Source organism: Hemiscyllium ocellatum, chromosome 5, assembly GCF_020745735.1.
Source record: "Hemiscyllium ocellatum isolate sHemOce1 chromosome 5, sHemOce1.pat.X.cur, whole genome shotgun sequence".
Taxonomy (NCBI): Eukaryota; Metazoa; Chordata; class Chondrichthyes; order Orectolobiformes; family Hemiscylliidae; genus Hemiscyllium; species Hemiscyllium ocellatum.
This window is the reverse complement of record NC_083405.1, coordinates 102,494,189-102,521,274: the sequence shown is the minus strand read 5'-3', so window position 1 is coordinate 102,521,274 and position 27,086 is coordinate 102,494,189. Positions and strand designations below refer to the sequence as shown.

The 27,086-nt window shown below is 41.7% G+C and overlaps 1 protein-coding gene across 9 annotated transcripts in view; it reads right to left on the bottom strand.

The window, feature by feature from the left end:
- Positions 1 to 27,086, bottom strand: part of svila (supervillin a) — a 354,707-nt gene that overhangs the window by 172,989 nt on the left and 154,632 nt on the right. For 8 of the 9 annotated variants that reach the window (XM_060825046.1, XM_060825048.1, XM_060825050.1 and 5 more), the window contains 3 exons: positions 22,758 to 22,846; positions 3,732 to 3,789; positions 3,375 to 3,526 (listed from right to left, as the gene is read on the bottom strand). In XM_060825046.1, coding sequence (XP_060681029.1) covers positions 3,375 to 3,526; positions 3,732 to 3,789; positions 22,758 to 22,846 — 299 coding nt within the window. Of the gene's footprint in view, positions 1 to 3,374; positions 3,527 to 3,731; positions 3,790 to 20,292; positions 20,364 to 22,757; positions 22,847 to 27,086 lie in introns of those variants that run through there. The other variant, XM_060825052.1, reaches the window with a different exon arrangement.

Here is a 27,086-nt window from a genome sequence, read left to right as displayed (position 1 = left end):
ATTTTATTGATAGCAAGAAGTGATAGAAACTGTGTGGATAGAGTTGAGGAATAGCAACAGATAAAAAAAAACCTTATTGGAGTTAATGTACAGGCCTCCGAGCATTGGTCAGGATGTGCAGCAGAAAATCAATCAGGAGATAGAAAAGGCTTGTAGGAAAATAGCTATTGCAATAATCACAGGGGATTTCAATATGCAGGTGGACTGGGAAAATCAGTTTGGCAGTGTCTCCCAAGAAAAGAAATTTGTGGATGGTTTATGTGATGGCTTATTTTGGTGCAGCTTGTAGTAGAGCCCACGAGGGAACAGGCAATTGTGGATTTGATGAGGTCTAATGAAGCAGACTTGATTAGGGAGCTTAAGGAGAAGGTACCTCTCGGGTGCAGTGACCATAATATGATAGAATTCACCCTGCAGTTTGAGAGAGAGAGAAGCTGGAATCAGATGTAACGGTATTACAATGAAGTAAAGGCAACTACAAAGACATGAAGGAGGAGCTGAACAGAGTCTAGCAGGGAAGATGGAGGAGTGGTAATTGAGTTTCTGGGGATAATTTAGCTGCAGAAATTCATCCCAAGGAAGAAGACACATACTTAGGGGAGGATGTGGCAACTATGTCTGATAAGGGAAGTCAGAGACAGCAGCAGAAGCAAAAGAAAAAGCACTCATTGTGGTGAAGATTAGTGGGAAGCCAGAGGTTTGGAAAGTCTTAAAAATAAACAGCAGAGAACAACTAACAAAAAGCATTAAGGGGGGGGGGGGGGGTGCTGCGGGAAAAGGATAAAATATGTAAACTAGCTAGTAAAATTAAATATTGCAAGAGATTTTTTAGACACCCAAAAGGTAAGAGAGAAGCAAGAGTGAACATTGGGCCACTGGAAAAATAGGCTGAAGTAGTCGCAATGGGGAACAAACAAATAGCAGAGGAGCTGAATGGGTGCTTCGCATCAATTTTCACAGTAGAAGATACCAGTAGCAGACCAGAACTTTAAAGGGATTCAGGAGGCAGATGTGAGTGCAGTGACCATCACTAAGGAAAGGTGCTAGGACCAGATGGACTACACTCCAGGGTTAGCAAGGAGAGAGCAGAGGTGTTTATGGAAGTATTGGTGGTGATCTTTCTAGTGCTACTGGAGTCAAGTTGGGTCCAGGGCACTGAAAAATGGCGAATGTAACACATCTGTTTAAGAAGAAAGGGAGGCAGAGACAGGAAACTATAGACCAGTTAGTCTGACCTTCTTTGTTGGTAAGATTTTTCATTGAATCCCTTTCATAGAATCCCATTCTCTCATTGAGCCCACACCAATTCTCTGAAGAGCATCTCCACCCATCCCCAATCTCCCTACCATATCCCTGTAACCCTGCGTTTTCCATGGCCAATCCATATAAATTAGGACTGTGGGAGGACAACTGAGCACCTAGAGGAAACACACATCGACACAGGAGGAATGGGCAAACTCCACACAGACAAACTTCACACTGCCTGAGGGTAGAATCAAACCCGGGTCCCTGGTGCTGTGAAGCAGCAGTGCTAACCACTGAACCTCTGTGCTGCCCCTTCAAGACCATTACTAAGGATGTGATAGCGGAGTATTTGGAAGTACATGGTAAAATAGGGCTGAGTCAGGACGACTTCATCAATGGGAGGTCATGCCTGACAAATCTGTTATAATTCTTTGAGGGGGTAATGAGTCACTTTGACAAAGGAGAGCCAGTGGACATGATATATTTGGATTTCCAGAAGATCTTTGACAAGATGCTACACAGAAGGTTGCTAAATAGGTCAGAGCTTATGGAGTTAGAGATAAGGTATTGGCATGGATGAAGGATTGGCTGATTGGCAAAAGGTGAGATAAACGGGTCTTTCTGGATGGCAGATGGTGAGTCGCGGAGTTCCGCAGAGGTCTGTGTTGGGACCACAACTTCACATTATGCATGAACAATCTGGATGAAGGGACTGAGGGCATTGTTGTTAGGTTTTCAGATGACACAAAGATAATTTGAGGGACGGATAATGTTGAATGGATAGGGAGGCTGAAGGAGGACTTGGACAGGCTAGGAGAGCAGGCAAAGAAGTGCAGACGGAATACAATGTGAAGTTATGCAATTTGGTTGGAAGGATACAGGTGTAAACTATTTTCTCAATGGGGCAAGGTTTCAGAAATCTGAAGCATAAAGGCACCTAGGTGTCCTAGTTGAGGATTCTCTTAAGGTTAACATGCAGTTTCAGTTGGGAGCTAGGAAGGCAAATGCAACATTAGTTTTCATTTTGAGATGCCTAGAATACAAGAACAGGCATGAACAGATAGAAAGCTGTATAAAGCTCGGGTCAGACTGAATTTAGAATATTGTGACCATTTGTGTGTCCCATACCTAAAGAAGGGAATGCTGACATTGGAGGGGATCCAGAGCAGGTTCACCAGAATGATCCAAGGAATGCAAAGTTTGTCATATGAGGATTGGAGGAGGACTCCGGGTCTGTACTCTATGAAGTTTAGGATGAGGGGAATTTTGTTGAAACTTACGTAATACCAAGAGGCCTGGACAGAGTGGATGTGGAGAAGATGTTTCCACTAGCAGGAGAGACTAGAATCCAAGGGCATAGCCTCAGACTCTTGGGAACTGAGATGAGGTGCAATTTCTTTAGCCAGAGGGTGAAGGGCTGTGAAGGCCAAGTCACTGAATGTATTTAAGACAGAGATAGATGTTCTTGATAAGTAAGGGGATCAGAGGTTGCTAGGAGAAGGCATGAGAATGGGATTGAGAAACATATCAGCCATGATCAAATGGCAGAGCAGAATGGATGAGCTAAGTTGTCTGATTCTGCTCCTATATATTCTAGACTTTACTAAAAAGAATCAAAGATGGCTTTAGTCACGACTTTAGTTTATACAACTGATCAATGATCGTTAACACGATTGTAAATTTGGTGACACAAGCAGATGGTCCATACACCAGTTCTATTATGAATTAAGGGTCACTCACAACTTACTTCAGAAGCTAAAACTCACACAGCACCAGGTTATAGTCCAACAGGAAAGCTAGTGTGCTTCCAATTAAACCTGTTGGACTGGAACCTGGTATTGTGAGATTTTTAACTTTGTACACCCCAGACCAACACTGGCATCTCCAAATCATGACTTCTGAAGCACATAAGTATCTTGGAGGACAGAACGGGAGTCAATTTCTTTATTCGCATACAAGAAGCTATTTTTGTCATTTCTCATACAATACCGGTAGAAGATTGGTTTAAAAAGTAGTGAATCTGATTTTTAAAATTCATCTTTACTGTCTTTGTTGGGAAATTTTAGAGTTTCTATAAAAAGAGGAAATGCCTTTCACTAAACAATCCATTGTACTCGAACCTCTCTCACCTAGGGGTGGACTGCAGGTATCAGAAGCTCGTGTGTATCTCGGAGTGTCTTCCTCCAGCAGGCGGTGAGTAACTAGCTCGCGACAATTCTGCAACAACACTGGCTGTGTATCACCTCCAATTCCTTCCAAACGTCTTGCAATTCTCTCTTTCCTGTGCAGAATAGTTTTGAGAGTTGAAAATGTTGTAAAATCCATAGCCTATGAAAACTATTTCAGCAAGTAATCCACAAAATGTGCAGAAAGCTCAAATTGCTCAATAATTTCAACAGTGCATTTACTTACAAAACGTGTAAACAAGTTGTTAGCATTTTAGTTATGCTACCCAAAACTAAACATCGTTTAAATTCCATTAATACCTGTTCATTTCCACAGTGGATTTTTGGCCAGCTTCAAAAAGTTTTCGAAGTTCTGAAACTAAGAAACAGTGATTCTTAAAAGCATGTCAGAATGCAAGTGCTTCCCACAAGAGACTTTCTTGAACATTTTGATCAATTTACATAATGCTATTTAGCATATAATGCCATTCAATAATATCAACATTGCACAGACAAAATTCCAGACAAGTACCATTAGTTTAACAGCAAACGCATAATTCAGAATCATTTTGATCCTCTTAATTTACTTGCAAGATTGTTCCAATAAAACAAGCATTATCAGTTATCCATTCTACAGCACGCAGACAGGTCCTTTGATTCAAACTCGTCCTTGCCAACCAAAATGTCCATCAACATTAATCCCATTTCCCTGCACTTCACCCATATCTTTCTGAACCTTTCCTATCCATGTATTAAACTGAGTTTTTTAAAAAAATGCTATGTCTATGAGCAATACAAAATTCAATTACTTGGAACAATTTCTCTTTTAACATTCTGAAAACAATTCTTACTACAACCCAGATCCTTTCCTCACTGGAAATCTCTGATAATTCCTGTTACTAACTCATCTTATATCTTGGCTTCATATATTCCCTAGCTTGGTTTGATGGTAATATGACAGGGACCTTTAAAATGAAACCTACAGTGTCACCGGAAATTATACTTCAAACCAGCTCCGCAAAGACTCCTGTCTGAGATCAGTTCAAACTAAAATCACCTCTCAAATCTCTACCCCAGGACTGGGGAGTGGTGACTCTAGTTTGGACCCCATGACTCTTCTCTCTTTAATGGGAAAGGATCCTCTAAGAACTTGGTGACTACTAATTTTCACATAAATGGTTTGTTTCCACAGACTGATCATAGTATTCAATCCCTAGTCAATGATTATCAAGAAAATGATCGCATAATTAATTTTCTGAATCCCTGTCCTTCTTTTTAATAGTCTTTAGCTGGAACTTTTCTCTATAATTTAGGAAGTTAAAGGGTAATCTGATCAAAGGCTTCAAGATATTAACAGGAAAAGACAGTGTAGATGAAGATTAACTATATCCACTGGCGATTCTAGATCTAGAAGGCATAAACTGAAAATTAGGGCCAGACTATTGGTTTGGCCACTGTTGGAATATTGCATGCAATTCTGGTCTCCTTCCTATCAGAAAGATGTTGTGAAATTTGAAAGGGTTCAGAAAAGATTTACAAGTATGTTGCCAGGGTTGGAGGATTTTAGCTATAGGGAGAGGTTGAACAGGCTGGGGCTGTTTTCCCTGGAGTATTGGAGGTTGAGAGGTAACCTTATAGAGATTTATAAAATCATGAGGGGCATGGATAGGATAAATAGACAAAGTATTTTTCCCTGGGGTGGGTGAGTCCAGAGCTAGAGGGCATAGGTTTAGGGTGAGAGGGGAAAGATATAAAAGAGACCTAAGGGGCAACTTTTTCCACACGAGGGTAGTACATGTATGAAATGAGCTACCAGAGGAAGTGGTGGAGGCTGGTACAATTGCAACATTTAAAAGGCATCTGGATGGGTTTACGAATAGGAAGGGTTTGGAGAGATATGGGCCGAGTGCTGGTAGGTGACACTACATTAGGTTGGGATATCTGGTTGGCATGGACGAGTTGGACCAAAGGGTTTGTTTCCGTGCTGTACATCTCTATGACTCTAAAAATTTGCAAGTTTCACAAAGTCATTAATTTCCAGTGCCAGGCCTGATTACTCTGCTTCTTCTCTCAAGGAAAAATCAGGTGTCATGCTGTTGAACATCAAACTTCAATTGAGTTAAGAAGTTTAATCAATTGCACAAAACTTTGAATTAGGAAGTTAAATATTTTCAGCAAAGAGCTAAATCATAAAACTGTTCCAAGCTTCCACTGTGGAAGTAGTCTGCACTTCCACCATGTTGGACAATATATCCATTAGCTTGGCTGCTGAACTTTAATATCCTGGTTGCTGCACTCACTTGTTTCAATTGACCAAAAAAGAGCAAAACTGTTGCCTATTCAAAAGAATGATGATTTGCATTTCTGTTTTGCTCATGTGATTTATTGTTTTCAGTTAATTCATTCATGGGATGTAGACATTACCAGCATTTATTGCTCATCCCTAGTTACCCTAAAGGTGGTGGCAAACTGCCTTCTTGAACCATTCCTGTCTGTGTTGAAGTAGATCCACAATACCATTAAGGAGGAAGTCAAAACTTACACAACTAGGAGAAGGTGTGGACTGCAGATGCTGGAGATCAGAGTTGAAAATTGTGGTGTTGGAAAAGCACAGCCAGTCAAGCAGCATCTGAGGAGCAGGAGAGGGAGTGTTTCGAGCATGAGCTCTTTATCAGGAATGAGTTCATTCCTGAAGAAGAGCTCATACGTGAAATGTCAATTCTCCTGCTCCTTGGATGCTGCCTGACCAGCTGTGCTTTTCCAGTACCACACTTTGATGAAAAAAATCACACAATGCCAGGTTATAGTCCAACACCAACACCTCTGATGGAATTTTCAGGATTATGACCCAAAGACATTGAAGAAACAGCAAAATATTTCAAGGTGAGGGGCTGGAGAGGGGAATTTGCAGGTGGTGGCATTCCTGTGTATCTACTGTCTTTATCCTTCTTGGTGAAAGTAGTTTTGGTTTGGATGGTGCTGGCTAAAGTAAATTTGTTGTTAAGTGTTGACTGAAGGATAAATATTGGGTAGGGAATTGATAGAACTTCCAAGTCTTCTTTGAAGACTGCTATGCAGTTTTTCACATCCTCTTCAGAGGGGAGGAATTTTAATATCCTGAATGAAAGATGGATAGAAACAAAGGAACAAGTGTAGACCATTCAGCAATTGGAGCCACTTGGTCATCTATCTGAATACCATTTACTCGTTATGTCATTAGTATCGAGAAATCTGTCAATCTCTAGTCTTGAATGCAGGCAGTGATCGAGTCTCCACAGCTCTCTGGGTGGAGAACATTAAAAATTCGCTGAGGAAGAGCTCATTCCTGATGAAGAGCTCATGTTCAAAACGTAGACTCTCTTGCTCCTCGGTTGCTGCTTGACTGGCTGTGTCCTTCCAGCACCTTTGAGTAATGATATTCATTTCTGCATCTAGCCCTTTAAGAATTTTCTAAGTTTCAATGACATTACTCCTCACTTTCTTCTAAATACCAGAGATACAGGTCCAGTCTCCTCAAACTCTCCTCCTAATAGAGGCCCACCATATCAGGAACTAGCCTCATGACCACTGGAAGGTACATTCTTCCGTGTACATGGGGATCAAAACCAAACAATACTCTAGATATTCTTCCAATTATCACTTCATCTCACAATGCAACACTCCCCAATTCAGGACTGAAGTGCCAGCCTAGATTTGTGTTCAAACTTTGGAATACAGTTCAAACCCAAAACCTTCAGGTTTCCACAATACATCACACCAGTTTGCATCAGCTCAACACTAAATTTCTCAAACGCTCCTAACTGACCACCTCATCTCCAACCTCGGAGAAGTGCAACTCATCCAGAGTTCTGCAGTTTTCTTACCCACCCGAGGACTCTCATTTCTCCCACCATGGCCCTTACCAAGTGTCTACATGGTTTCATCTTATGATACCTCAGTTGATTCCCAAAGCCACAGCTTTATATTTTCACTTCTCTGACATTAAATTTACTTATCAAATTTTCTTTGATAGCACTGGTACAGACCAGTCTTCAGTCACTGCTCCCCAAGCCTTTGAAAATCCTTCTTATTGCCCGTTATTTCCTAGAGCTTGCTGGAGATTTCAATTTCCAGTTGCTCTCAGACCTACAGCTTAATCCCACTTAAATCTTTTTTTCTTTCATTCACTTAGTGTCTAGTACCCTACACTCAGGACTTATGTTTAATGTACTCAGGTATTTTTTTTAAGAGAAATTAAGCTACTTGACCATTCAATAGGCTATAGATAAATAACCAAGTTTTCTTTATACTCCCATATTATTCACCCAGTTATAACAAAGGACAAGTCAGAAAGATATCTGAACCAGTATGCAACCCACACTTAAGGAAAAAAATACCAGATCCCAACAGTTAGTTCTTTTCACCATATAAGTATAGGATAAATACAAAAACATTCCTTAAAAAAGCGCCCAATGTCCAACATTTTTGAAAAACAGATTTTGTTGATGGAAAATGCTGAACAGTTTTGGAAGCGAATAAAAAACAGATTAACAATGTTATCCACTCTCCATTTTCTTTGTCAAATTATAGTTTGCCAAACTTGGCATCGGACACCTCCATTGTCCAAACTGCATTTTGACTAGTACTTACTGTTTGCGCTATTCTTGGTCAGATGTGTACTGCAAAATAATCATCCTACATAAAATCCCTAGGGTGAGAATGTCTAATTGTGTGCGAAAGCAGTTCAGAGAGACAAATCCAATTGCAATTATTGTAATATAATGTTAAAAAAACTTGTTTGCATAGTCAAAATGTTTTTTAAATAACAATTTTTTTTAATCAGTTTACTTAGGTTTAATGTATTCAAAATTGAAATTCTATGTCCGTTCCATTTTTAAAATAAGGGTTTCGGAAGCTTCAAGGCATCTAGTACTCCAGACAGTTAACCCAGTTTCTCAAGACAAGGCTGCTTTAATTCAAAATGTGATTTGGCACCAACTTCACCATAGCTCCTGGTCACGCAATGGCATTATGTAATGAATTGGTTAATATTTTAAGCAATAGTAAATGTTTCCAAAATCCAGAATAATTTACTTATTGCACAGGAGTAAAGAGGAAATATCAACCTGCTGCACAATTTTACTATAACATCTTTAAAAGAAATACAATAGCTTAGATTCCTTTCTATCTATCTGCAATGAGATAATCACTTGCAATTATATTTCTTCCTGCTTTCGCATGGTTATCTCTGGTGTCGCCCAAGGGTCAGGCCATGGAAATCTCCATTCCTCAAAAGAAATGGCACCAGTTTTCATATGCACGCTGACAACATCAGTTCCATCTCATACCAATCTCTCTTGATTCTAGTTAACACTTCAGAATATGTAGCTGACATCCAGTAATAGACAAACAAAGATTTTGCCTTATTAAATACTGGGAAGATCAAAGTGATTGTTGTCAGTCCTTGCCCTCCCTTCACCAGCAACCAACTTCATTCCTGCCCCTGGCAAAGTCTGATATTAAGTGGAACTATGAGAACACATTGTGATGAGTTTCTGGCCTCTTAATTGTCAAAACTAAGACTGCTTATTGCCTCTGCAACATCACTTAACTTTATCCTTGTTTCAGCTGATCTGATACAGAACCCCTCAATCACTGCTTTGTTACCTCAAAACATCATGATTCCAACACACCCCTGGCTGATTTACCACATTCAACAATTTGTAAACTTGAGCTAGTCCAAAGCTCTGCTGCCAGTGTCCTAATTTACAGCAAGTCCTATTCCTCAATCATCCTTATACTTGGTATGCTGACTTCCAGCCAAATTATAGTTTGACAGCCTTGATATTAAAATTCCCCTTCAGGTTTTTACAAATTGTCGTGTCCCTTCCCATCTCTTTAATATCTCCCAACCTCACAAACCTCTTAAATATTTACACTCTGCTTTTTGTCTCTTTGGCATTCCCTATTATGACTGTGCCTGGGATGATGATCATGCCTTCAATTACCAATGCCCCTAACTCTGGGATTATCACCCTATATCTCTCTGCCTTGCACAACTAGTTTTAAGATGCTTTTAAAAACCCAAGGCTTCAATTTGATCTAACTTTTCTGCATGGTACGGTGCCAGACTTTGCTTAACATTCTTGTTGACACTTTCATAGGATGAGGGCTTTGCTGGAAAGGGCAGAGTCTGTTGCCCATCAACTGCTTTGAATTCAGTGGGTTGTTGGGCCATGCCAGAAAGCAGTTAAGAGTCAGCCACATAGAGTCACAGAGTCCTAAAGCACGGAGACAGTCCCTTTGGCCCAAACTGGTCCATGCCGACTAAAATATCCATCCACACTAACCACATTTCCCTGCACTTGGCCCATATCCTTCTAACCCTTTCCTATCCATGTATTCGCCCAAATGCCTTTTAAATGTTGCTAATGTACTCACCTCAACCACTTTCGCTGGCAGTTTATTCCATATGCACATCAGCCTCTGTGTAAAAAAAAAGGTTGCCCCTCAGGTTCTTTTTTCTTCTTTCCCCTCTAACCTTAAACTGATGCTCTCTAGTCTGCAATTCACCAACCCTGGGAAAAAGACAGAGTACATTCCCCTATCCATGCCTCTCATGATCTTACACATCACAGTCTCCTCTGCTCTGAAAAAACATCCTACCTTGTCCAACCTCTCCCTGTAACTCAGACCATTGAGTTCAGGCAACATCCTTGTAAATTTCGTCTGCACTCTTTCCAGCTTAATAACATCCTTCATACAACAAGGTGACCAAAACTGAACACAATACTCCAAACGGCCTCACCAATATCCTGGATAACTTCAACATAACTTCCCAACTTCTATACTCAATGCCCTGACTGATGAAGCCTTCCTGCCTAAAGCCCTGTCTACTGTGACTCCATTTTCAGAGAACTATGAACCTGAATTGCCAGGTCCCTCCGTTCCACTACACTCAAGGCCCTACCATTCCTCATGAAACTCATACCTTGATTTGACTTTCCAAAATACAAGGCCTCACACTTATCTATACTAAACTCCATTTGTCATTTCTTAGCCTACTTTCCCAGTTGATCAAGATCCTGCTGCAATTTCTGACAACCTTTCTTACTGTCCACAATATCACCTATTTTAGTGACAGCAGCAAACTTTATAATCACGTCTTGTACATTCTCATCCAAATCACTGATATTGATAAAAGATAGTAATGGACCCAGCACTGACCCATGAGGCAATCCACTAGTCACAGGCCTCCAGTCCAACAAGCATCCTTCCACTATTACCCTCTGTTTCCTACCATCAAGCCAATCTTGTATCCAATTTGCCAGCTTGTCTTGGATTCTATCGATCTAATTTTCCAGAGCAGCCTTATCAAAAACCTTACTGAAATCCATATAGACTTCGTCTACTGCCCTGTACTCATCAACCTTCCTGGTCACCTCATCAAAGAACTCTAAGAAATTTGTGAGGCATGATCTCCCACACACAAAGCCACACTGACTACTCCTAATCAAACCCGGTCTTTCAAAATGCATGTAGATCTTATCCCTCAGAATCTTTTCAAGTAACTTACCCACCCTGGATGTTAAGCTTACTGATCTATAGTTCCCAAGCTTTTCTTTACAGCCTTTCTTGAATAATGGCACAACATTCACTACCCTCCAGTCTTCCGAGACCTCACCTGTGGCTAAATGATGCAAAAATATCATCTGGGGTCCCTGCAATTTTTTCTCTAGCCTCTTGTAGTGCTCTTGGATATATCTGGTCAGGACTAGGAGATTTATCCACCTTCAAACATTCTAATACATCCAACACTACCTCTATTGTCATATGGACTGGCCCCAAGACATCACCACTAAGTTCCCCATGGTAAACACAGAAGAGAAATATTAATTGAGAACTTCACCCATTTTGTGTGCTTCTAAGAGAGAGAATATGGCCACTTTGCTCCTTGAGAGGGCCATATTCTCTCTCTAGTTCTTCTTTTTCCTTCAATATACTCAAAGTATCTCTTTGAATTCACCCTAATCTTCTCAGCCAAGGCTATCTCATGCCCCCTTTTCGCCCTCCTGATTTCCTTCTTCAGTAAACTCCTGTATTCCCTGTATACCTCCAGGGATTCCCTTGATCCCAGCTACCTGTACCTGAGCAATGCCTCCTCTTTTTTTCTGGTCAAGACCTCAACATCTCTTTTCATCGAGGGGTCCTTATTCCTGCCAATCTTGCCCATCACCCTCACAGGAATATGTATACCTTGAACTCCAGCTATCTCACTTTTAAAGATTTCCCGCTTGCCGAAGGCCCCTTTGCCTGCAAACAAACTGCTCCAATCAACCTCTGCAAGCTCCTGTCCGATTCCATCAACATTCTCCTTGCCTCAGTTTAGGACCTGAACTTGTCAATCAGTTTTGTCCCTCTCCATAATTATTTTAAAATTAATAGAACCATAGTCACTGGTCCCAAAATGCTCACCCACTGTTCCCTACTATGACGACCCCAGTGCTTCTGCAAGTCTCCCCAGTCTCCCTGCATATTTGTTCCTAATTCCTGTTAATTATTTGGGGGCCAATAGTATAATCCTTATACTTCAACAGCCCCTTATTTCTTAGCTCCACCCACAAAGCCTCACTGGATCATCCTTCAGTTATTTCATCTCTGATTACTGCTGTGATACTCAGCTTAATCAAAAATGCAACACCCTCTCCCCTCCTTCCAACACTTCTGTCCTGTCAAAAGCACCTGTACCCTGACACATTACACTGCCCGTCCTGTCCCTCCCTTATCCCTGTTTCTGTAATTACTATATTATCCTAATGCCACATACCTACCCACGCCCTGAGTTCATTGGCCTTACCAGTCAGCCCTCTTGCACTGAAATTATGAAATTTAATCCAACAGGCTCCCTGTTGCATTCCAGCCTGACCAGTCTCTTCAACTTACTATATCTCCTTCAAACCTTGCACTTGCCTCCCTGCTTTTGAGGATCCCCATGGTCCCCCTCCAGTTCAGGTGCAACCTGTCCCTCTTGAACAGGTCACTTCTACCCCAGAAAATATCTCAATGATCTCAAAATCAGATTCCCTGCCCCTGCACTAATTCTTTAGCCACGCATTCATCTTTGATATCCCCCTTTTCTTACCCTTGCTAGCATATGGCACTGGAAGTAATCCGGAGATTATCACCAACAAAGTCCTGGTTTTTAAACTTCTTTCCTGGCTCTCTATAATCACTCTGCAGGACCTCATCCCTATTTCTACCTGTCATTTGTGCAGTACAATGACTTCTGGCAGCTCCCTCTCCTCTTCGAGAATGTTCTGTAGCCACTCTGAGACATCCTGGACCCTGGCACCAGGGAGGCAACACACCATCCAGGATTCCCACTTTCAGCCACAGAATCTCCCAACTGTCCCCCTACCTATTGAGTCTTCCATCACTAAGGTCCTGTTTACGTTTACCTTTTCCCGCTGTGCCCCAGAATCAGACGTAGTACCAACAACCTGGCTACTGCTGCTTTCTCCTGAATGGTCATTTCCCAACAGTATCCAAAACAGTATACTTGTTTTTGAGGGGAATGACCACAGGGGATTCTTGCACACTCTGCCTACATCCTTTGCCTCGAACATTGCTCTGAACATTACTCCCTTTGCTCTGAGTCTGAAGTCACGTGTAGACCAGACCAGAAATGAATAACAGATTTGCTTCCCTAAGGGACATGAGTTAACCAGATGAGTTTTTTTACAACAATCAATGATAGTTTTACGACTTCATTACCAAGACCAGCTTCCAACTGCAGATTTATTAAATAAATTTAAATTCCACCAGCTGTGGGGTGGAATTTGAGCCCATGATTTACAGATGGGCCTTAGATCACTTGTCTGTAACTACAAAACTCCCACAGACTGTCTTGGGATGTTTCATGATGTTACAAAACACAATACATGTTAAGAATTAGGAGCAGGGGAGTGGCCATACTTGTTCAGACGAATCTCTCGTTTAAATTACTAGATCAGATTAAAGATGAATATGGGTGGTTTATAATCTTTAAAGTTTGAATACATGGTGAAGGGTATGGCATTCTGAATGTTTACTGTCCCCTGGCACACCCCCTCAGATTCCTGATTGATGCACTTTCTAAACTTTCTAAATGCCCTTGGAACGCAACACACTATCATAGGGGGAGATTTTAATCACCTCATGGACCCCACAGTGGACAGAATGCCCAAAGTCTCCCAAACATCTCTCTGCAATCTAAGCAACTGATTGACTTGTGTGTGGAATTGGGGTCTGGTGTATGTTTGAAGATGTCTCCACCTTTTTCTAAAATCCGCACAAGTGTCACACTAGGATTGACCTTATTGTAGGTCCTTTCGTTTCTTTCGATTCGGTGATGTCCTGTAAAACTGGAAACACAGCCATTTCCAATCATGCAGCAGTGTATTTGGAAGTTGAGATTAAAGGCAACGGAACAGGTTCTTGGCATTGGTGGATGGCTCCTTTTATTCTCAAGGACACTAAGTTTATTGAATACTTCACGAGTGAGTTTAAAGGCTCTAGGTTATCAATTCGGGTATGGCTAGTAACCCATCTATACTCTGGGCGACTGCTAAGACCTATGCTGGGGGGAAATGATCTGTTATTTGGCCAGTTGGAAGCGACAGATGGGACAGCAGCAGTATCTGCTTGAGGCATGGTTGAAGGCAGTTGAGGCAGCATATTTTGCTAGGCCAGTGACTAAATTGCAGCGAGTCACAGCTCTCTATTGTTAAGGAGGACCAGAAGGGTTTTATAAAGGGCTGCAAGTCCTCCAATAATATTAGAAGATTACCGAATATGGTTCAAGTGTGTCAGCAACGATTGGTTCAGGGTTTGGTGATCTCTTTCGACATAGAGAAGGCATTCGGCCGGGTGGAGTGGCCATATCTTTTTTATACTCTGGAACGGTTTGGCCAAGGTGAGGTCTTTATCAGATGGGTGGAGGTCCTGTACAGTGACCTCTGGCTGCAGTTCTCACCATTGGTGCAAGATCCAGTCATTTCAGTATCTGTAAGGGCAGACAGCAAGGTTGCCCCTTCTCACCGCTACTGTTTACATTGGTGATTGAGCCACTAACAGAGGCTATCTGGAGGGACCCCAACATCACTGCCCCAGAAGTGGGATCAAGGATGCATAAGATCATGTTACATGCAGATGATGTCCTCCTCTTCTTATCAAGCTTGACAGTTTTTGTATGCTATTCAATACAATGTGTTAATTTATTTGGCTCTTTTGCAGGATAGAAGATCAATTTTGCAAATTTGGAGGTTATGCCCATGGGGTGTCTTAAGAGAATATCTCATCTTGAAGGTGAATTAGGATCCCCCTTTAAATGGTCACTGGGGGCGGGGGGGTGGGGGTGGAGGGGTCCTGTGCTGACGTATTTTTGTCACCTTTGATCAGTTATCTAAGGCTAATTTTGCTCACTTGCTTGACAAGATCTTCAAACATTAGAGGCCCTCCCAACATCCTAGTTAGGCCAAATAGCCCTGATCAAAATGAATGTTTTTCCTCATTTGCTATATCCCATTTGAATGGTCCCTCGGATGTATCCCAGGCAAACATTGCAGAGACTCTCTGTTTGGCTTAGTTCTTTTATTTGGCGTCACAGTCAGCCGGTCATTAAGCTTGCCAAATTGCAGTTAGCCCAAGGGTTGGGGGGAGTAGACTTTCCAGACATTAAGAGATACCAACTAAGCTCCCTTCTGTCTTTCGTGAATGTCTGGGCTTATGAGGTCCAGAGGTCAATACGGTTGGATATTGAGGCCTCCCAGGCAAAGTGCCCCTTTACTAGTCTGTTGTTAATGCATAAGATGAGGACAGTTATGGAATACTGTCAGGATCCAATCATTATTAACACGGCCAAAGCAATGTGTCAGAGCATGTGCAGTTTATCTAAAATCTCCTTTCTTTACCCTGTAGTTGTTGTGCTGGGATTCTAGCCAAGGATGATGGACCCTGGATTAAAACTGTGGGTAACTAGTGGAGTGTCCTGTTTGTGAGACCCGTTTGAGGGGGAGATTATGATGTCCTTTGACCAAATGAGCCACAAGTATGGATTGCCCAGCTGAGACCTTTCATTACTTTAGGGTTAGGGACTTTATCCAAAAAAAGACTATGCTTTTGACCAACCCCAATGGCTTTGACACAGAGGGGAGAGTGCTTCATGCCACAAGCACTTTCTCGGTTAGTATTCGCCATCACCTATTGGGGTGCGGTGCCTCGAACGATATTGAGCAACTATGCGAGGTCTGGGAGCAAGAGTGGAGAGTGGAGATTCCCTCAGAGACATGGGAGAATATGTGGGAGAATGCAAGAAAGATCTCAATCTGTAACAGAATGCACAGCATGCAGTTGAAGGTTCTTATTGGGTTCATTTGGCCCCAGATCGTCTTACAAAATTCATAAGGGAGCATCTCCACTCTGCCCAACTGCAAAATAAGCATAGGTACCCTCACTCATTGTTTGTGGTCATGCCACAAGCTTTGCAGGTATTGGGGTGTTGTGGCAGGAGTAATAGAGAGGACCCTGGGGACTGAAGTTAAAGTAGACCCAATCTGTCTTCCCTTGGGCTTGCCAAATTTATCTTCCTTAGATGCACTTGGGAAAAAGCTATTTAACGTTCTCACTTACTGCGTAAGGAAGAACATCCTGATGAGCTGGGTGTGAGAGAACCCTCCGGGCCTGTGGGGGTAGCATGGATCACATCCCTTTGGATTTCTCGCAAACATGATGAACGTTTTATAATATGTGGTGCCCATTTTCAAATTACCTGAAAGCAGATTTGTCTGCCATTTTAATTAGAGCCTTTGTTTAGTCATGATGATTAGGTTTAGTGAGCCTTGTACCCTGAGAGGAAGACCCCTGAATAAATACAGGTGTAATAATTAACGCTCCCGAAGGTTAGGAGCTTCAGTGAGGTTGCACTGCGTGGTGTTATTTATTTATTTATTGAACATAGCGAGTGTAGTTTTGATTTGTTTTGTAGAGGAGGGTAGTAGTTAATAATTGGTATTACAATTTTAGATTGCTATATTTTTGTAATTTTATAATTTTGTAAAGAAAAAGATTCTCAAAAATATTTATAAAAAAAAATTAGGAGCAGCGTTGGGTCATGTGGCCTGTTGAACCTGCTCCATCATTCAATAACATCATGGCTGATGCGATTGTGACCGTAATTTCATTTTTATGGCTGACCCCATAATCCTCAGCTCCCTCACTAACTGGAAAAACTATTGAACTATGCTTTAAATATATTAAGTGCTCTAGGTTCCACTGCCCTCTGGGCAGAAAATTCTACAGAGTTCAGAATGTTTTCTCTCTCATCATGGTCTTAAATAGGAGACCCCTAATGTTTAAGCAGTGTCCCTTAGTTCTAGACTGACCACAAGGGGTGATATCTTCTCAACATGTAACCTTCCAACCTTAAGATCTCATTTCAGTCTCATATTTCCTTTTTTATTCTTCTGAGGTCCAACTGATAAAGGCCCAACCTGCTCAACCTTTCCTCATGATAACCCTTTCATCCAAAAAAATTTAAGTGAACCTTCTCTGACTGCTTCTAATGCAATTATATCCTTTAAGTAACCAACCAAATCTGTACACACTGCTGAAGTAGTTGAACCAAGGTCTTGCACTGATATAGCAAAGCTTCCTTATGTTTATAATCTATAGCCCTTGTAATCAACACTAATATTCCATTTTACAAACAAAACACAAATTGCTGGAAGAGCTCAGCAAGTCCGGCAGCATCTACGGAGAGAAATCAGAGTTAATGTTTCAGGGCCAATGACCCTTCCTTGGTTCTGGAAAGGTTTGAAGAATCATTTTTCCACTGAGGCTTTCGGAGTGAGGAATACTTAACTTCAAATTGCTCCCAAGGTATCAACCAGTATGATTAAAACAAAAGATTTAGAATAATAAAGATAGGGAGAAAAGGCAGCAAAATTAGTTGTGTGTGGAATATTTTGCATCTGCTTTCAGCCCCTGAATGGCATCATTCAAAAAGCACAACATAATTTTCCACATGCACACTGATGACACCCAGCTATATTTCAACATCACCTCTCAACTCCTGAAAAAATATCTCTGATTCTATTCTCTGCTACTTTTCATGTAGCACTGAATCAGGGTCAACTTTCTTGAACTGAGTTTCCACCTCTATATTCTCTTTATCAGCAAGTATGACTGCACTTCCCTCCATCAATCAACATCCCCTGCTGTCATACTTAAATCTGACTTTTATTTGGTGAGATACAGTAATTGAAGCTTCCAACTTTAATGATTTCTTGCATACTTCAAATAAATCCTTTAAAAGTATTTGTGAGGAAAGGCTGCGCCATGGAACTTCCAAATGCATTAAAACACTGAAGAGGAAAATGCACTCTCATGACTGTGGTAATTATCAGCTGACACTGAATGCCACAAAAGCAGCAGCATCAAAATTGTTGGTAGGCCTCAATTATTGATGATAGCTCATCATTTTTCACTAAATTTGAATCCCTTATGGATCAGAGAAGGGTGTCATTTTCCTGTGGAGAAAACTAAGAGGGTTTGGGGTGGGGAGGAAGGAGGAAGTCAACAAGGAGGTGGTCAACAAGGAGGAGGAAGAGAAGATGAGGATGGAGGAGGGGGAGGCGGAGGAAAAAGAGAAGGGAATGGGATTTCATTCACATAATGATGGTTCGAGTTTCTTCAAAGATAGTTAGGAGCAGATCATGCAGGCAGGACCATAAATCTAATCATTTAACACATAGACTTAACCCTCACCTACAACCCTATAGAGCCTGCTGGAAAGAGTGGGTGGAAATCGTGATCTGTGCATATGGCATAGAATTTGAACGACGAAGAGCTTTGTAGGAAGTTAAACCATTGTTTCATTATTGTGCATTCTCCAAAGACTTGGTTTGGGATTATATTCAGCAGGAACTGGTTGGACCGAAGGGTCAGCTTCCATGCTGTGTGACTCTGTGACGTGTGTAGTGATCACAATGAAGTCAGCCAGCTGGATCACAGATTACAGGTTCCCTGATTGGACCAGGTTAATCTGGTTCAAGCAGGTAGCCCTGGATGACATTTAAAGAGGGTGAGTGACAGTTAGAGACGCTCTGCTACCTGACTCTGGATGAGGCAGTACTATGGAGGAGGACTGTTTATATGTAGATAAAGAGTGACTTGGTAACGGGATACTGGCCTCTGTGGAGTTATTTCACTGCTGTGCCAAACTATGTAATGTAAAATTTGAGAGTATATGCCACATCAGTTTTTCATCTATCATATCAACTAACCAAAAACAATGCCTCTGATTCAAAACAAGTGGTATTACTTAATGAATATTTCCAGATATAATTCATGTGGCAGACTTTCTGGTGCTGAACAACTGGAAACATTGATTTCAAAGAAGTTGTGAAATGAGTAAAATTAGCTTTATCCTATGTCCAATGGAAAAATGGCAGCCATATATAATTTGGCTTGGGTCTTTGCATTTTTGAAACTTCTATAATTGTGCAGTGAGAGTAGAGCATCTGAATAGTGAAAACAACATCCTTTGTGGCAGAAAAAGTTTCTTAACCCAATTGAAAAGGGGTAAAAATGCGATCGAGTTTTAAAATGCTGTGAGGACTGTTTTGTCAAAATATAACATCAAACGCAGTTGATCCAAAATAAGAGCTTGCACTTTACTGATAAGGGTCAGTGCCAAAGGGCTGTAATAGTACAGTTTCCCTCACACACATTCTGTTGCGTGTAGAATTCCAACTTGCGTCTTAGCACATTTAAGATAATTTGTTCTGGTTAACTTTATTTGCTCTCTATTGCAAGAACCTTCTTGGACTAGTCAGTGAAGGCTTCAAGGTGGGATCAAAAGGAACTCCACAAAATATGGTAATACTTAGTGACCCAATGTGTTTCCATTTGGGGGTAATCTCCCTGGACATGGGTCACCAATGACAGAGGCTATCTTCTAGCATAGTCATTCTGCACAATTAAGAGTTCAATTATGGGCTGATTTGGCAATCCTTCACGATCTACCCAGAAGACAAGCCCCTATACTGAAGACCATGCCTGGCAAGAACATCTGCAGACAGGAACACATTGAGCCACTGAGCAGAAACATAACTCCTCTTAGTCTTGAAGCCTTCCCTGACTAGTTTCCATGTGGCTTCGCAGTGTTCCTACCAGAGTCATAGTAATCACCAGCCAGAGCTGTCGCCACTGACCTTCCTTGGGAGGAATACTTCTTTATAGAGCTAACCTGGTAGCTATGGTGACAGCATACATACAAACATACGAGTTAGGAGCAGTTGGTTCCTCTGCCTATGCTATTATTTATCAAGATCTTGGTTGATCTGATGATAACCTCAACTCCATATTCTCTTCTAGCCCAGATAACCTTAGACACTTCCAGCCCACATTCCGCATCCTGCATCGCACCCCACCCCACCTCACCCCCCACCCCCACCTCCAACCAGCAACAAACACCTTGATTACCAAGAATCTACCCAACTCTGCCTTAAAATAATCAAAGACTTGCTTCCCTTGCCTTTTGGAGGGAGAGAGTTCCAAAAGGACACTACCCTCTGAAAAAATTTCATCCATCTTTACTTTCAACAGGTTACCCATTATTTTGAATTAGTCACTCCCTAGTCCTAAATATTCCTACAAGAAGAAACCTCATTTCCACATCCATTCTGTAAGGCTTTCTTAGGGTCTTATCTGTTTCATCTTTTATGCATCGAAACTCCTGTACGACCTTGCTTCAGAAGCCTATTCACGATATATGGCTAGTAGACTTTCTCTTAACTGCATTTGTATCCTTCCTTAAATAAGGTGACAAATGCTGCATGCAGTACTCTGGATGATGTCTCACCAGTGTCTTATACCGTGGTGTCTCCACCAATGGTGGGCTGATTTTCCAACGTTTGCGTTGCTCACATTGGGCCTTAGCAACAGGATGGCAAAGCTGAAGACGGCCTCTTAATTGGTCACCTTTGGAAAGACCTCTGAAGAAGGCACATCAACTGTCAACACATGGGTCAAGACCTGGAAATGGTCCCATCATATGATTACTTTTAAACAGCACAAAATTCTACCATATATGGGGAAATTATGTTTAATTATTGATATAGCATATCCTTCTTAGCAATTATAGCCTTGTATGTTTTGTAAAGGTGTTTCTATCAGTACTTTAAGCTGCTGTGAAATTCGTTAAAAGGAAATACCAACAATTGGGACTCTGATTAATGCAACTACTTCTGGAAAGAGGTTGTGGACTTTGTCCCAAACAGTTGCTGGCAGCAGCAAAGTATCATAATATTTTGGATATGTGAGTGGAAATTTATTAATGCAGTACAATTCCTGAGATTTTACATAACAGTATTAGGAAAACCAAGTGTAGCACTGCTCCCACACATTGTCCTTTTCTCATGTGCAAATTCAATGTGTGATTTCCTCAACCTATCAAAAAAAGGCCATTCTGTCATCAACAATACCAATATCCCAAATGTATATTTCAGATATGAATGGATTTTTGAAATGATGCAGGATTCTGCATTAATATCATCTATAGTTGATTGGGAAGTTAAGAATTTTAAAAAACCTAATTTTTATACAATGACTATTCATAATCTGACAGCCCTCAAAAATAACTTTAATCAAACTCACCTCAGTGGACTTTATCAACCTCATAACTAACTGCCCCTCTTCCAAGGGCGGTTATCTTAATAGCTGCAAATGTGTTGCTGGTCAAAGCACAGCAGGTTAGGCAGCATCTCAGGAATAGAGAATTCGACGTTTCGAGCATAAGCCCTTCATCAGGAATAAGAGAGAGAGCCAAGCAGGCTGAGATAAAAGGTAGGGAGGAGGGACTAGGGGGAGGGGCGATGGAGGTGGGATAGGTGGAAGGAGGTCAAGGTGAGGGTGATAGGCCGGAGTGGGGTGGGGGCGGAGAGGTCAGGAAGAGGATTGCAGGTTAGGAGGGCGGTGCTGAGTTGAGGGAACCGACTGAGACAAGGTGGGGGGAGGGGAAATGAGGAAGCTGGAGAAATCTGAATTCATACCTTGTGGTTGGAGGGTTCCCAGGCGGAAGATGAGGCGCTCCTCCTCCAGCCGTCGTGTAGTTGTGTTCTGCCGGTGGAGGAGTCCAAGGACCTGCATGTCCTCGGTGGAGTGGGAGGGGGAGTTAAAGTGTTGAGCCACGGGGTGATTGGGTTGGTTGGTTCGGGCGGCCCAGAGGTGTTCTCTGAAGCGTTCCGCAAGTAAGCGGCCTGTCTCACCAATATAGAGGAGGCCACATCGGGTGCAGCGGATGCAATAGATGATGTGTGTGGAGGTACAGGTGAACTTGTGGCGGATATGGAAGGATCCCTTGGGGCCTTGGAGGGAAGTGAGTGTGGAGGTGTGGGCGCAAGTTTTACATTTCCTGCGGTTGCAGGGGAAGGTGCCGGGGGTGGAGGTTGGGTTGGTGGGGGGTGTGGATCTGACAAGGGAGTCACGAAGGGAGTGGTCCTTGCGGAACGCTGATAGGGGAGGGGAGGGAAATATATCCTTGGTGGTGGGGTCCGTTTGGAGGTGGCGGAAATGGCGGCGGATAATACGTTGTATGCGCAGGTTGGTGGGGTGGTAGGTGAGAACCAGTGGGGTTCTGTCTTGGTGGCGGTTGGAGGAGCGGGGCTCAAGGGCGGAGGAGCGGGAAGTGGAGGAGATGCGGTGGAGGGCATCGTCGATCACGTCTGGGGGGAATCTGCGGTCCTTGAAGAAGGAGGCCATCTGGGCTGTGCGGTGTTGGAATTGGTCCTCCTGGGAGCAGATGCGGCGGAGACGAAGGAATTGGGAATATGGGATGGCGTTTTTACAGGGGGCAGGGTGGGAGGAGGTGTAGTCCAGGTAGCTGTGGGAGTCAGTCGGTTTATAATAGATGTCTGTGTTGAGTCGGTCGCCCGAGATAGAAATGGAAAGGTCTAGGAAGGGGAGGGAGGAGTCTGAGACAGTCCAGGTGAATTTCAGGTCGGGATGGAAGGTGTTAGTAAAGTTGATGAACTGTTCAACCTCCTCGTGGGAGCACGAGGCAGCGCCGATACAGTCATCGATGTAGCGGAGGAAAAGGTGGGGGGTGGTGCCAGTGTAGTTGCGGAAGATGGACTGTTCCACATATCCTACGAAGAGGCAGGCATAGCTGGGGCCCATGTGGGTGCCCATGGCAACTCCTTTTGCCAGTGTAGTTGCGGAAGATGGACTGTTCCACATATCCTGTTCCACATACCCCCCCGGTTATCTTAATAACAAAGCAAACATGGTAAACAAATTTGATTCCTTCAATGCAGCAATTTTACTAACCTTTAGGAAGTACAGCAAGTAAATTAGTGTCAATATCCTTTGCTTTCTTGGCAATTTCTTTGTCTTCGAACGAAAACTCCTTCTGAAAACTAAAAGGATAATAAGTGTCTTATTTTGGTACCTGTAGTAACTTACCATTTTGAATTCACCAGCTGTGAGCATCAAATTGGTTTGTTTCTTGGTGTGCATGTAACACTCAAAAGCAAATCAGTCTGTTCAATGAGCAAGTGAGATATACAGATGGTTAAAATTTCCAGCTCAAATTCTGTCTTGTATTGAAATATTGTACGGATTTCAACAAATAGAGATGCTATAATTGGTCTGAATAGAGGAGGTAATATCTAGCAAAGGGTCCCAATTATTACCAACTGGTAACCCTTCCTGAAATTGAAGTGTTGCCATTGCAGAGTGCAGAAGCAATACTGGGTGCAGAAGCTTTCATCATTAAATAACCTGATAACTGCTGTCAAGTCTCACACACAAGTAGAATACATTTGAGCATGATATTTGTGTACCCTGTACCCACAGCTTTGTCATCAGTGAGAAGTTAATATTTTCAACTATTACATAATAATAATGCTTAGTAAAAAGCACTAATTGGTGTGAATATACAGCTTTGTTTCAAGCAAATACATTGAATGCACAAGTTAAATTTTACTAATATTTTTGGTGATAGAAGCATCTTATTATATGTTTAGGTAAAGTTCCAACCCTCAGTAACAAGCAATACAGACTTCATTATCCAGAAATGACTACAATTTTGTGAACAAAGAATATGTTGGAGCAAACATACCTGAGAATATGAATATACCTTAGAAATTACCTTCATATGATTGTGGTACTCGAAATCATAGAGATAATTTTATTTCATGAATTCTTTGAGGAGGCAACAAGCAAGTTAGACAAAAACAGCCAGTGGGCATGACCGATTTCAATTTCCAGAAAGCCTACAAGGTGTCACATAACAGGCTACTAAAACAACAGCAGATGGTTAAGGGGCAAAGTACTTGTATCGATAGAGGATTGGCAGACTGGCAAAAGGCATTGACTGGGGGGTGAGGGGGTGTCTTTTTCAGAATGGCAGCTGCTGACTAGTGGAGTTCCACAATCATTCACATTAGACATTAACAATCTGGATGAAGGAATGGAGGGCATTGTTGCTAAATTTGCAGCTGACACAAAGATAGGTAGAAGGACAGGATGTATTGAGGAAGCTGGAAAGCAGGAGAACTTGATATGCTAGGAAAGTGGGCAGAGAAATGGCAGACGGAATACAATGTGGGAAAGTTTAACAGAAACTTTGTCCTACTAAAGAGGCATAGACTATTGTCTAAATGGGGAAAGACTTCAGAAGCACAAAGGAACTTGGGGGACCTAAGGGACAACATTTTCCACACAGACAGTGATGTGCGTATGGAATGAGCTGCTAGGGTAAGTGATGGAGGCTGGTACAATTACAAAATCTCAAAGGAATCTGGATGGGTAGATGAATAGGAAGAATTTGGAGGGATATGGACCAAATGCTGACAAATGCTAGATTAATTTTGGATATCTGGTGAGCGTGGAGAAGTTGGACTGAAGGGTCTGTTTCCCTACTGTACAGTTCCAAGCTTTTACTTTAGTATTACAAAGTCGAAGTGCTGGAGAAACCCAGTAGGCACACACATTCCTTCTAAATCTGCAACTGAATTAGCATTCATTGTGCTGAATAATTACTCAACAAGTTACTCTTAATAAGCTAACTAATGGAGTAGCTTAGGAATTTATAACCTAAAACTTATTACACTGTACAGCAGTCCTATGATTTCCCTTTATAAAATTACATTTCAAAGTACTTCAACTTCTGCAAAACATTTCGCACATCTGGGTGATACATATGTGCTACATGAATGCAACACAAAGTATTCCTTTCTTTTCACAGTGGGCTCTTCCTTCAACCTCTTCTCCTTATCCACACATCACAAACTCCCATGTCTTTTTGTAACTCAATGAGCTAACACTTTAAGCTATCTTTAAATCCATTCCATTGCCTTTGCTTAATGAGCAAAACTGAAATACATGCTGCAAGTGATCTCAAAGCTTAGCAATGTTGGTATCATTTGCCAGAGTCCACACAGTCAAGTAAGTCTGCTCCTGCATTCACTGTGACATGAGAAACTTCCAGTCTTGGGTGCATTTGGCTGAAAGTTATGATTGAGAAGTTAAATGACTCTTCTGTTAAGAGTAATTCAGTTTACAATGGAGAAACAGCTTAAAATCAATGATGTTAAAAATGGGAGGTCATTTACCCTTTGCGTATCCAAGATCATCACTGCACAGAGAGTATTTGCAACTCTGGCATCTGATGTCAAGATTTATGAATTTGAGAAGCAGTTAATACTCCAACATATGACTGACATATTCTTGAATTTTAATTTCAGAAGGTGTTAGTTAGAGGGGACAGTTTTTTAAAAAATCACTCATGGGAATAAATAAATATATTTATTCACTGTCCCTACTTGCCTTTCAACTGAGCGGAGAGGGCATTGCTGTGGGTCTGGAGTCACGTGTAGGCCAAACCAGGTGAGGGTGACAGAATTCCTTCCATTAATGAACCAGCTGGGTTTTTCTGACAATTGACAATAGTTTTCTGATCATCAGGAGATTCTTAATTCCAAAATATTAGTGAATTCAAATTCCACCATCTGCCATGACAGGATTCAAATCCTGGTCCCTGGAACATTAGCTGAGGTTCTGGATTAATAATCTAGTGATAATACCACTTGGCTATCACCTCCCCGGTGACACTCAGTGGTGTAGGAAGAGGTTACTGGAGGAAGTGTGGGAATCTGCAGACTGTTGGTTTGGTTAAATAAGCATTGAATATACACACTAAAGCTCTGAGCTGCCACCACTGAGGCAGTGATCAAAGATTGTGGTCTGAGGCCTTTCAGCAATAGTATATCATGGGTCAGAAAACTATGTGCAAGGAATGCACATAATGAATATTAAGAGCATTGAATTTAGTAAAAGCTGCTCAGAGTGTAACACGGTGCAAACGGTAGAGTTTGCATCAAGTGCACTCTAATGTCTGATTTGAAATGCTTTACCCTATGCCTGGCATAGAATATATATTATTATGAACGCTATTACAATCATAGGGAAGCACCCAAGAATGGAACATGAGATATTGCAACGAGTGTGTTTTGAAATGATTCAATGTTCAGGTTGAAATGCTTTGTAATGTAATTGTTATAATTGTAACTTGCACAACACTTTATGGATAAAGTATATTTTTGAAATAAAAATTATACCTATGACAACGGCAATTCAGAGTAATGCAGCCACAACCAAAGAATGGCACATTAGTGCATGTTATGGCACAAAGGCAGAAATGAAGAGCAGAAATAATGGAACATTGTATAGTCAAAAGGGATATACTTTTGCAGTAGCAATTCAGTGTGCAAAATGGTTTGTGTCCCTCTAGTATCACACTGGTGGACATCATGGATCAGGTTCAAAACCAACAAGCAAAAACAAACTTGAAGCCATGTTTTATCTTCAGGTCAGTAGTAAAGAAAGTTTGGAGACAAATACATTTTATGAATTTGAGGAAGTATCATGATTACATTCAGTGCCACATGCTGTCAGTATGAAAATGTGGGTATCGCAATATTGCAGTTATATTAAATCAGCAATTCAGAGATTAAATGCTCAAAATTGCAAAACGAAGTTCAATGAAGCAGTCAATTTGCGAGTTGACACCACAATAAAAATTAAATGTGGAAGGCTACTGCTTGATTAAAAAGGCTAGTTCACTAATATTCTTCAGTGAAGAGAATCTGCAGTTATATTGAAGCAGATCCTGAGCTGCACTGGTAGATGATTCCATCTGCAAGCATAACGAGTACATATTTGGCTTATCGTCAACCTTTAATAACAGGTTTAGTTTGCATGGAATGAATCAATTGTGCTTTGACAGAATCAGAGCAAGAGATGGCAATGCATTGGTCAATCTTAACGTTCCAGTAATGGAGAAGTCATCTGACTTCTATCATTGTAACTCTAGCAGAGCTCAAGATTATTTGATGATGGAGAAAGCGAGGACTGCAGATGCTGGAGATCAGAGCTGAAAATGTGTTGCTGGAAAAATGCAGCAGGTCAGGCAGCATCCAAGGAGCAGGAGAATTGACGTTTCGGGCATGAGACCTTCTTCAGGAATGAGGCACACTCTCCTCATTCCTGAAGGGCTCATGCCCGAAACGTCGATTCTCCTGCTCCTTGGATGCTGCTTGACCTGCTGAGCTTTTCCAGCGACACATTTTCAGCATTATTTGATGATGCAAAGGT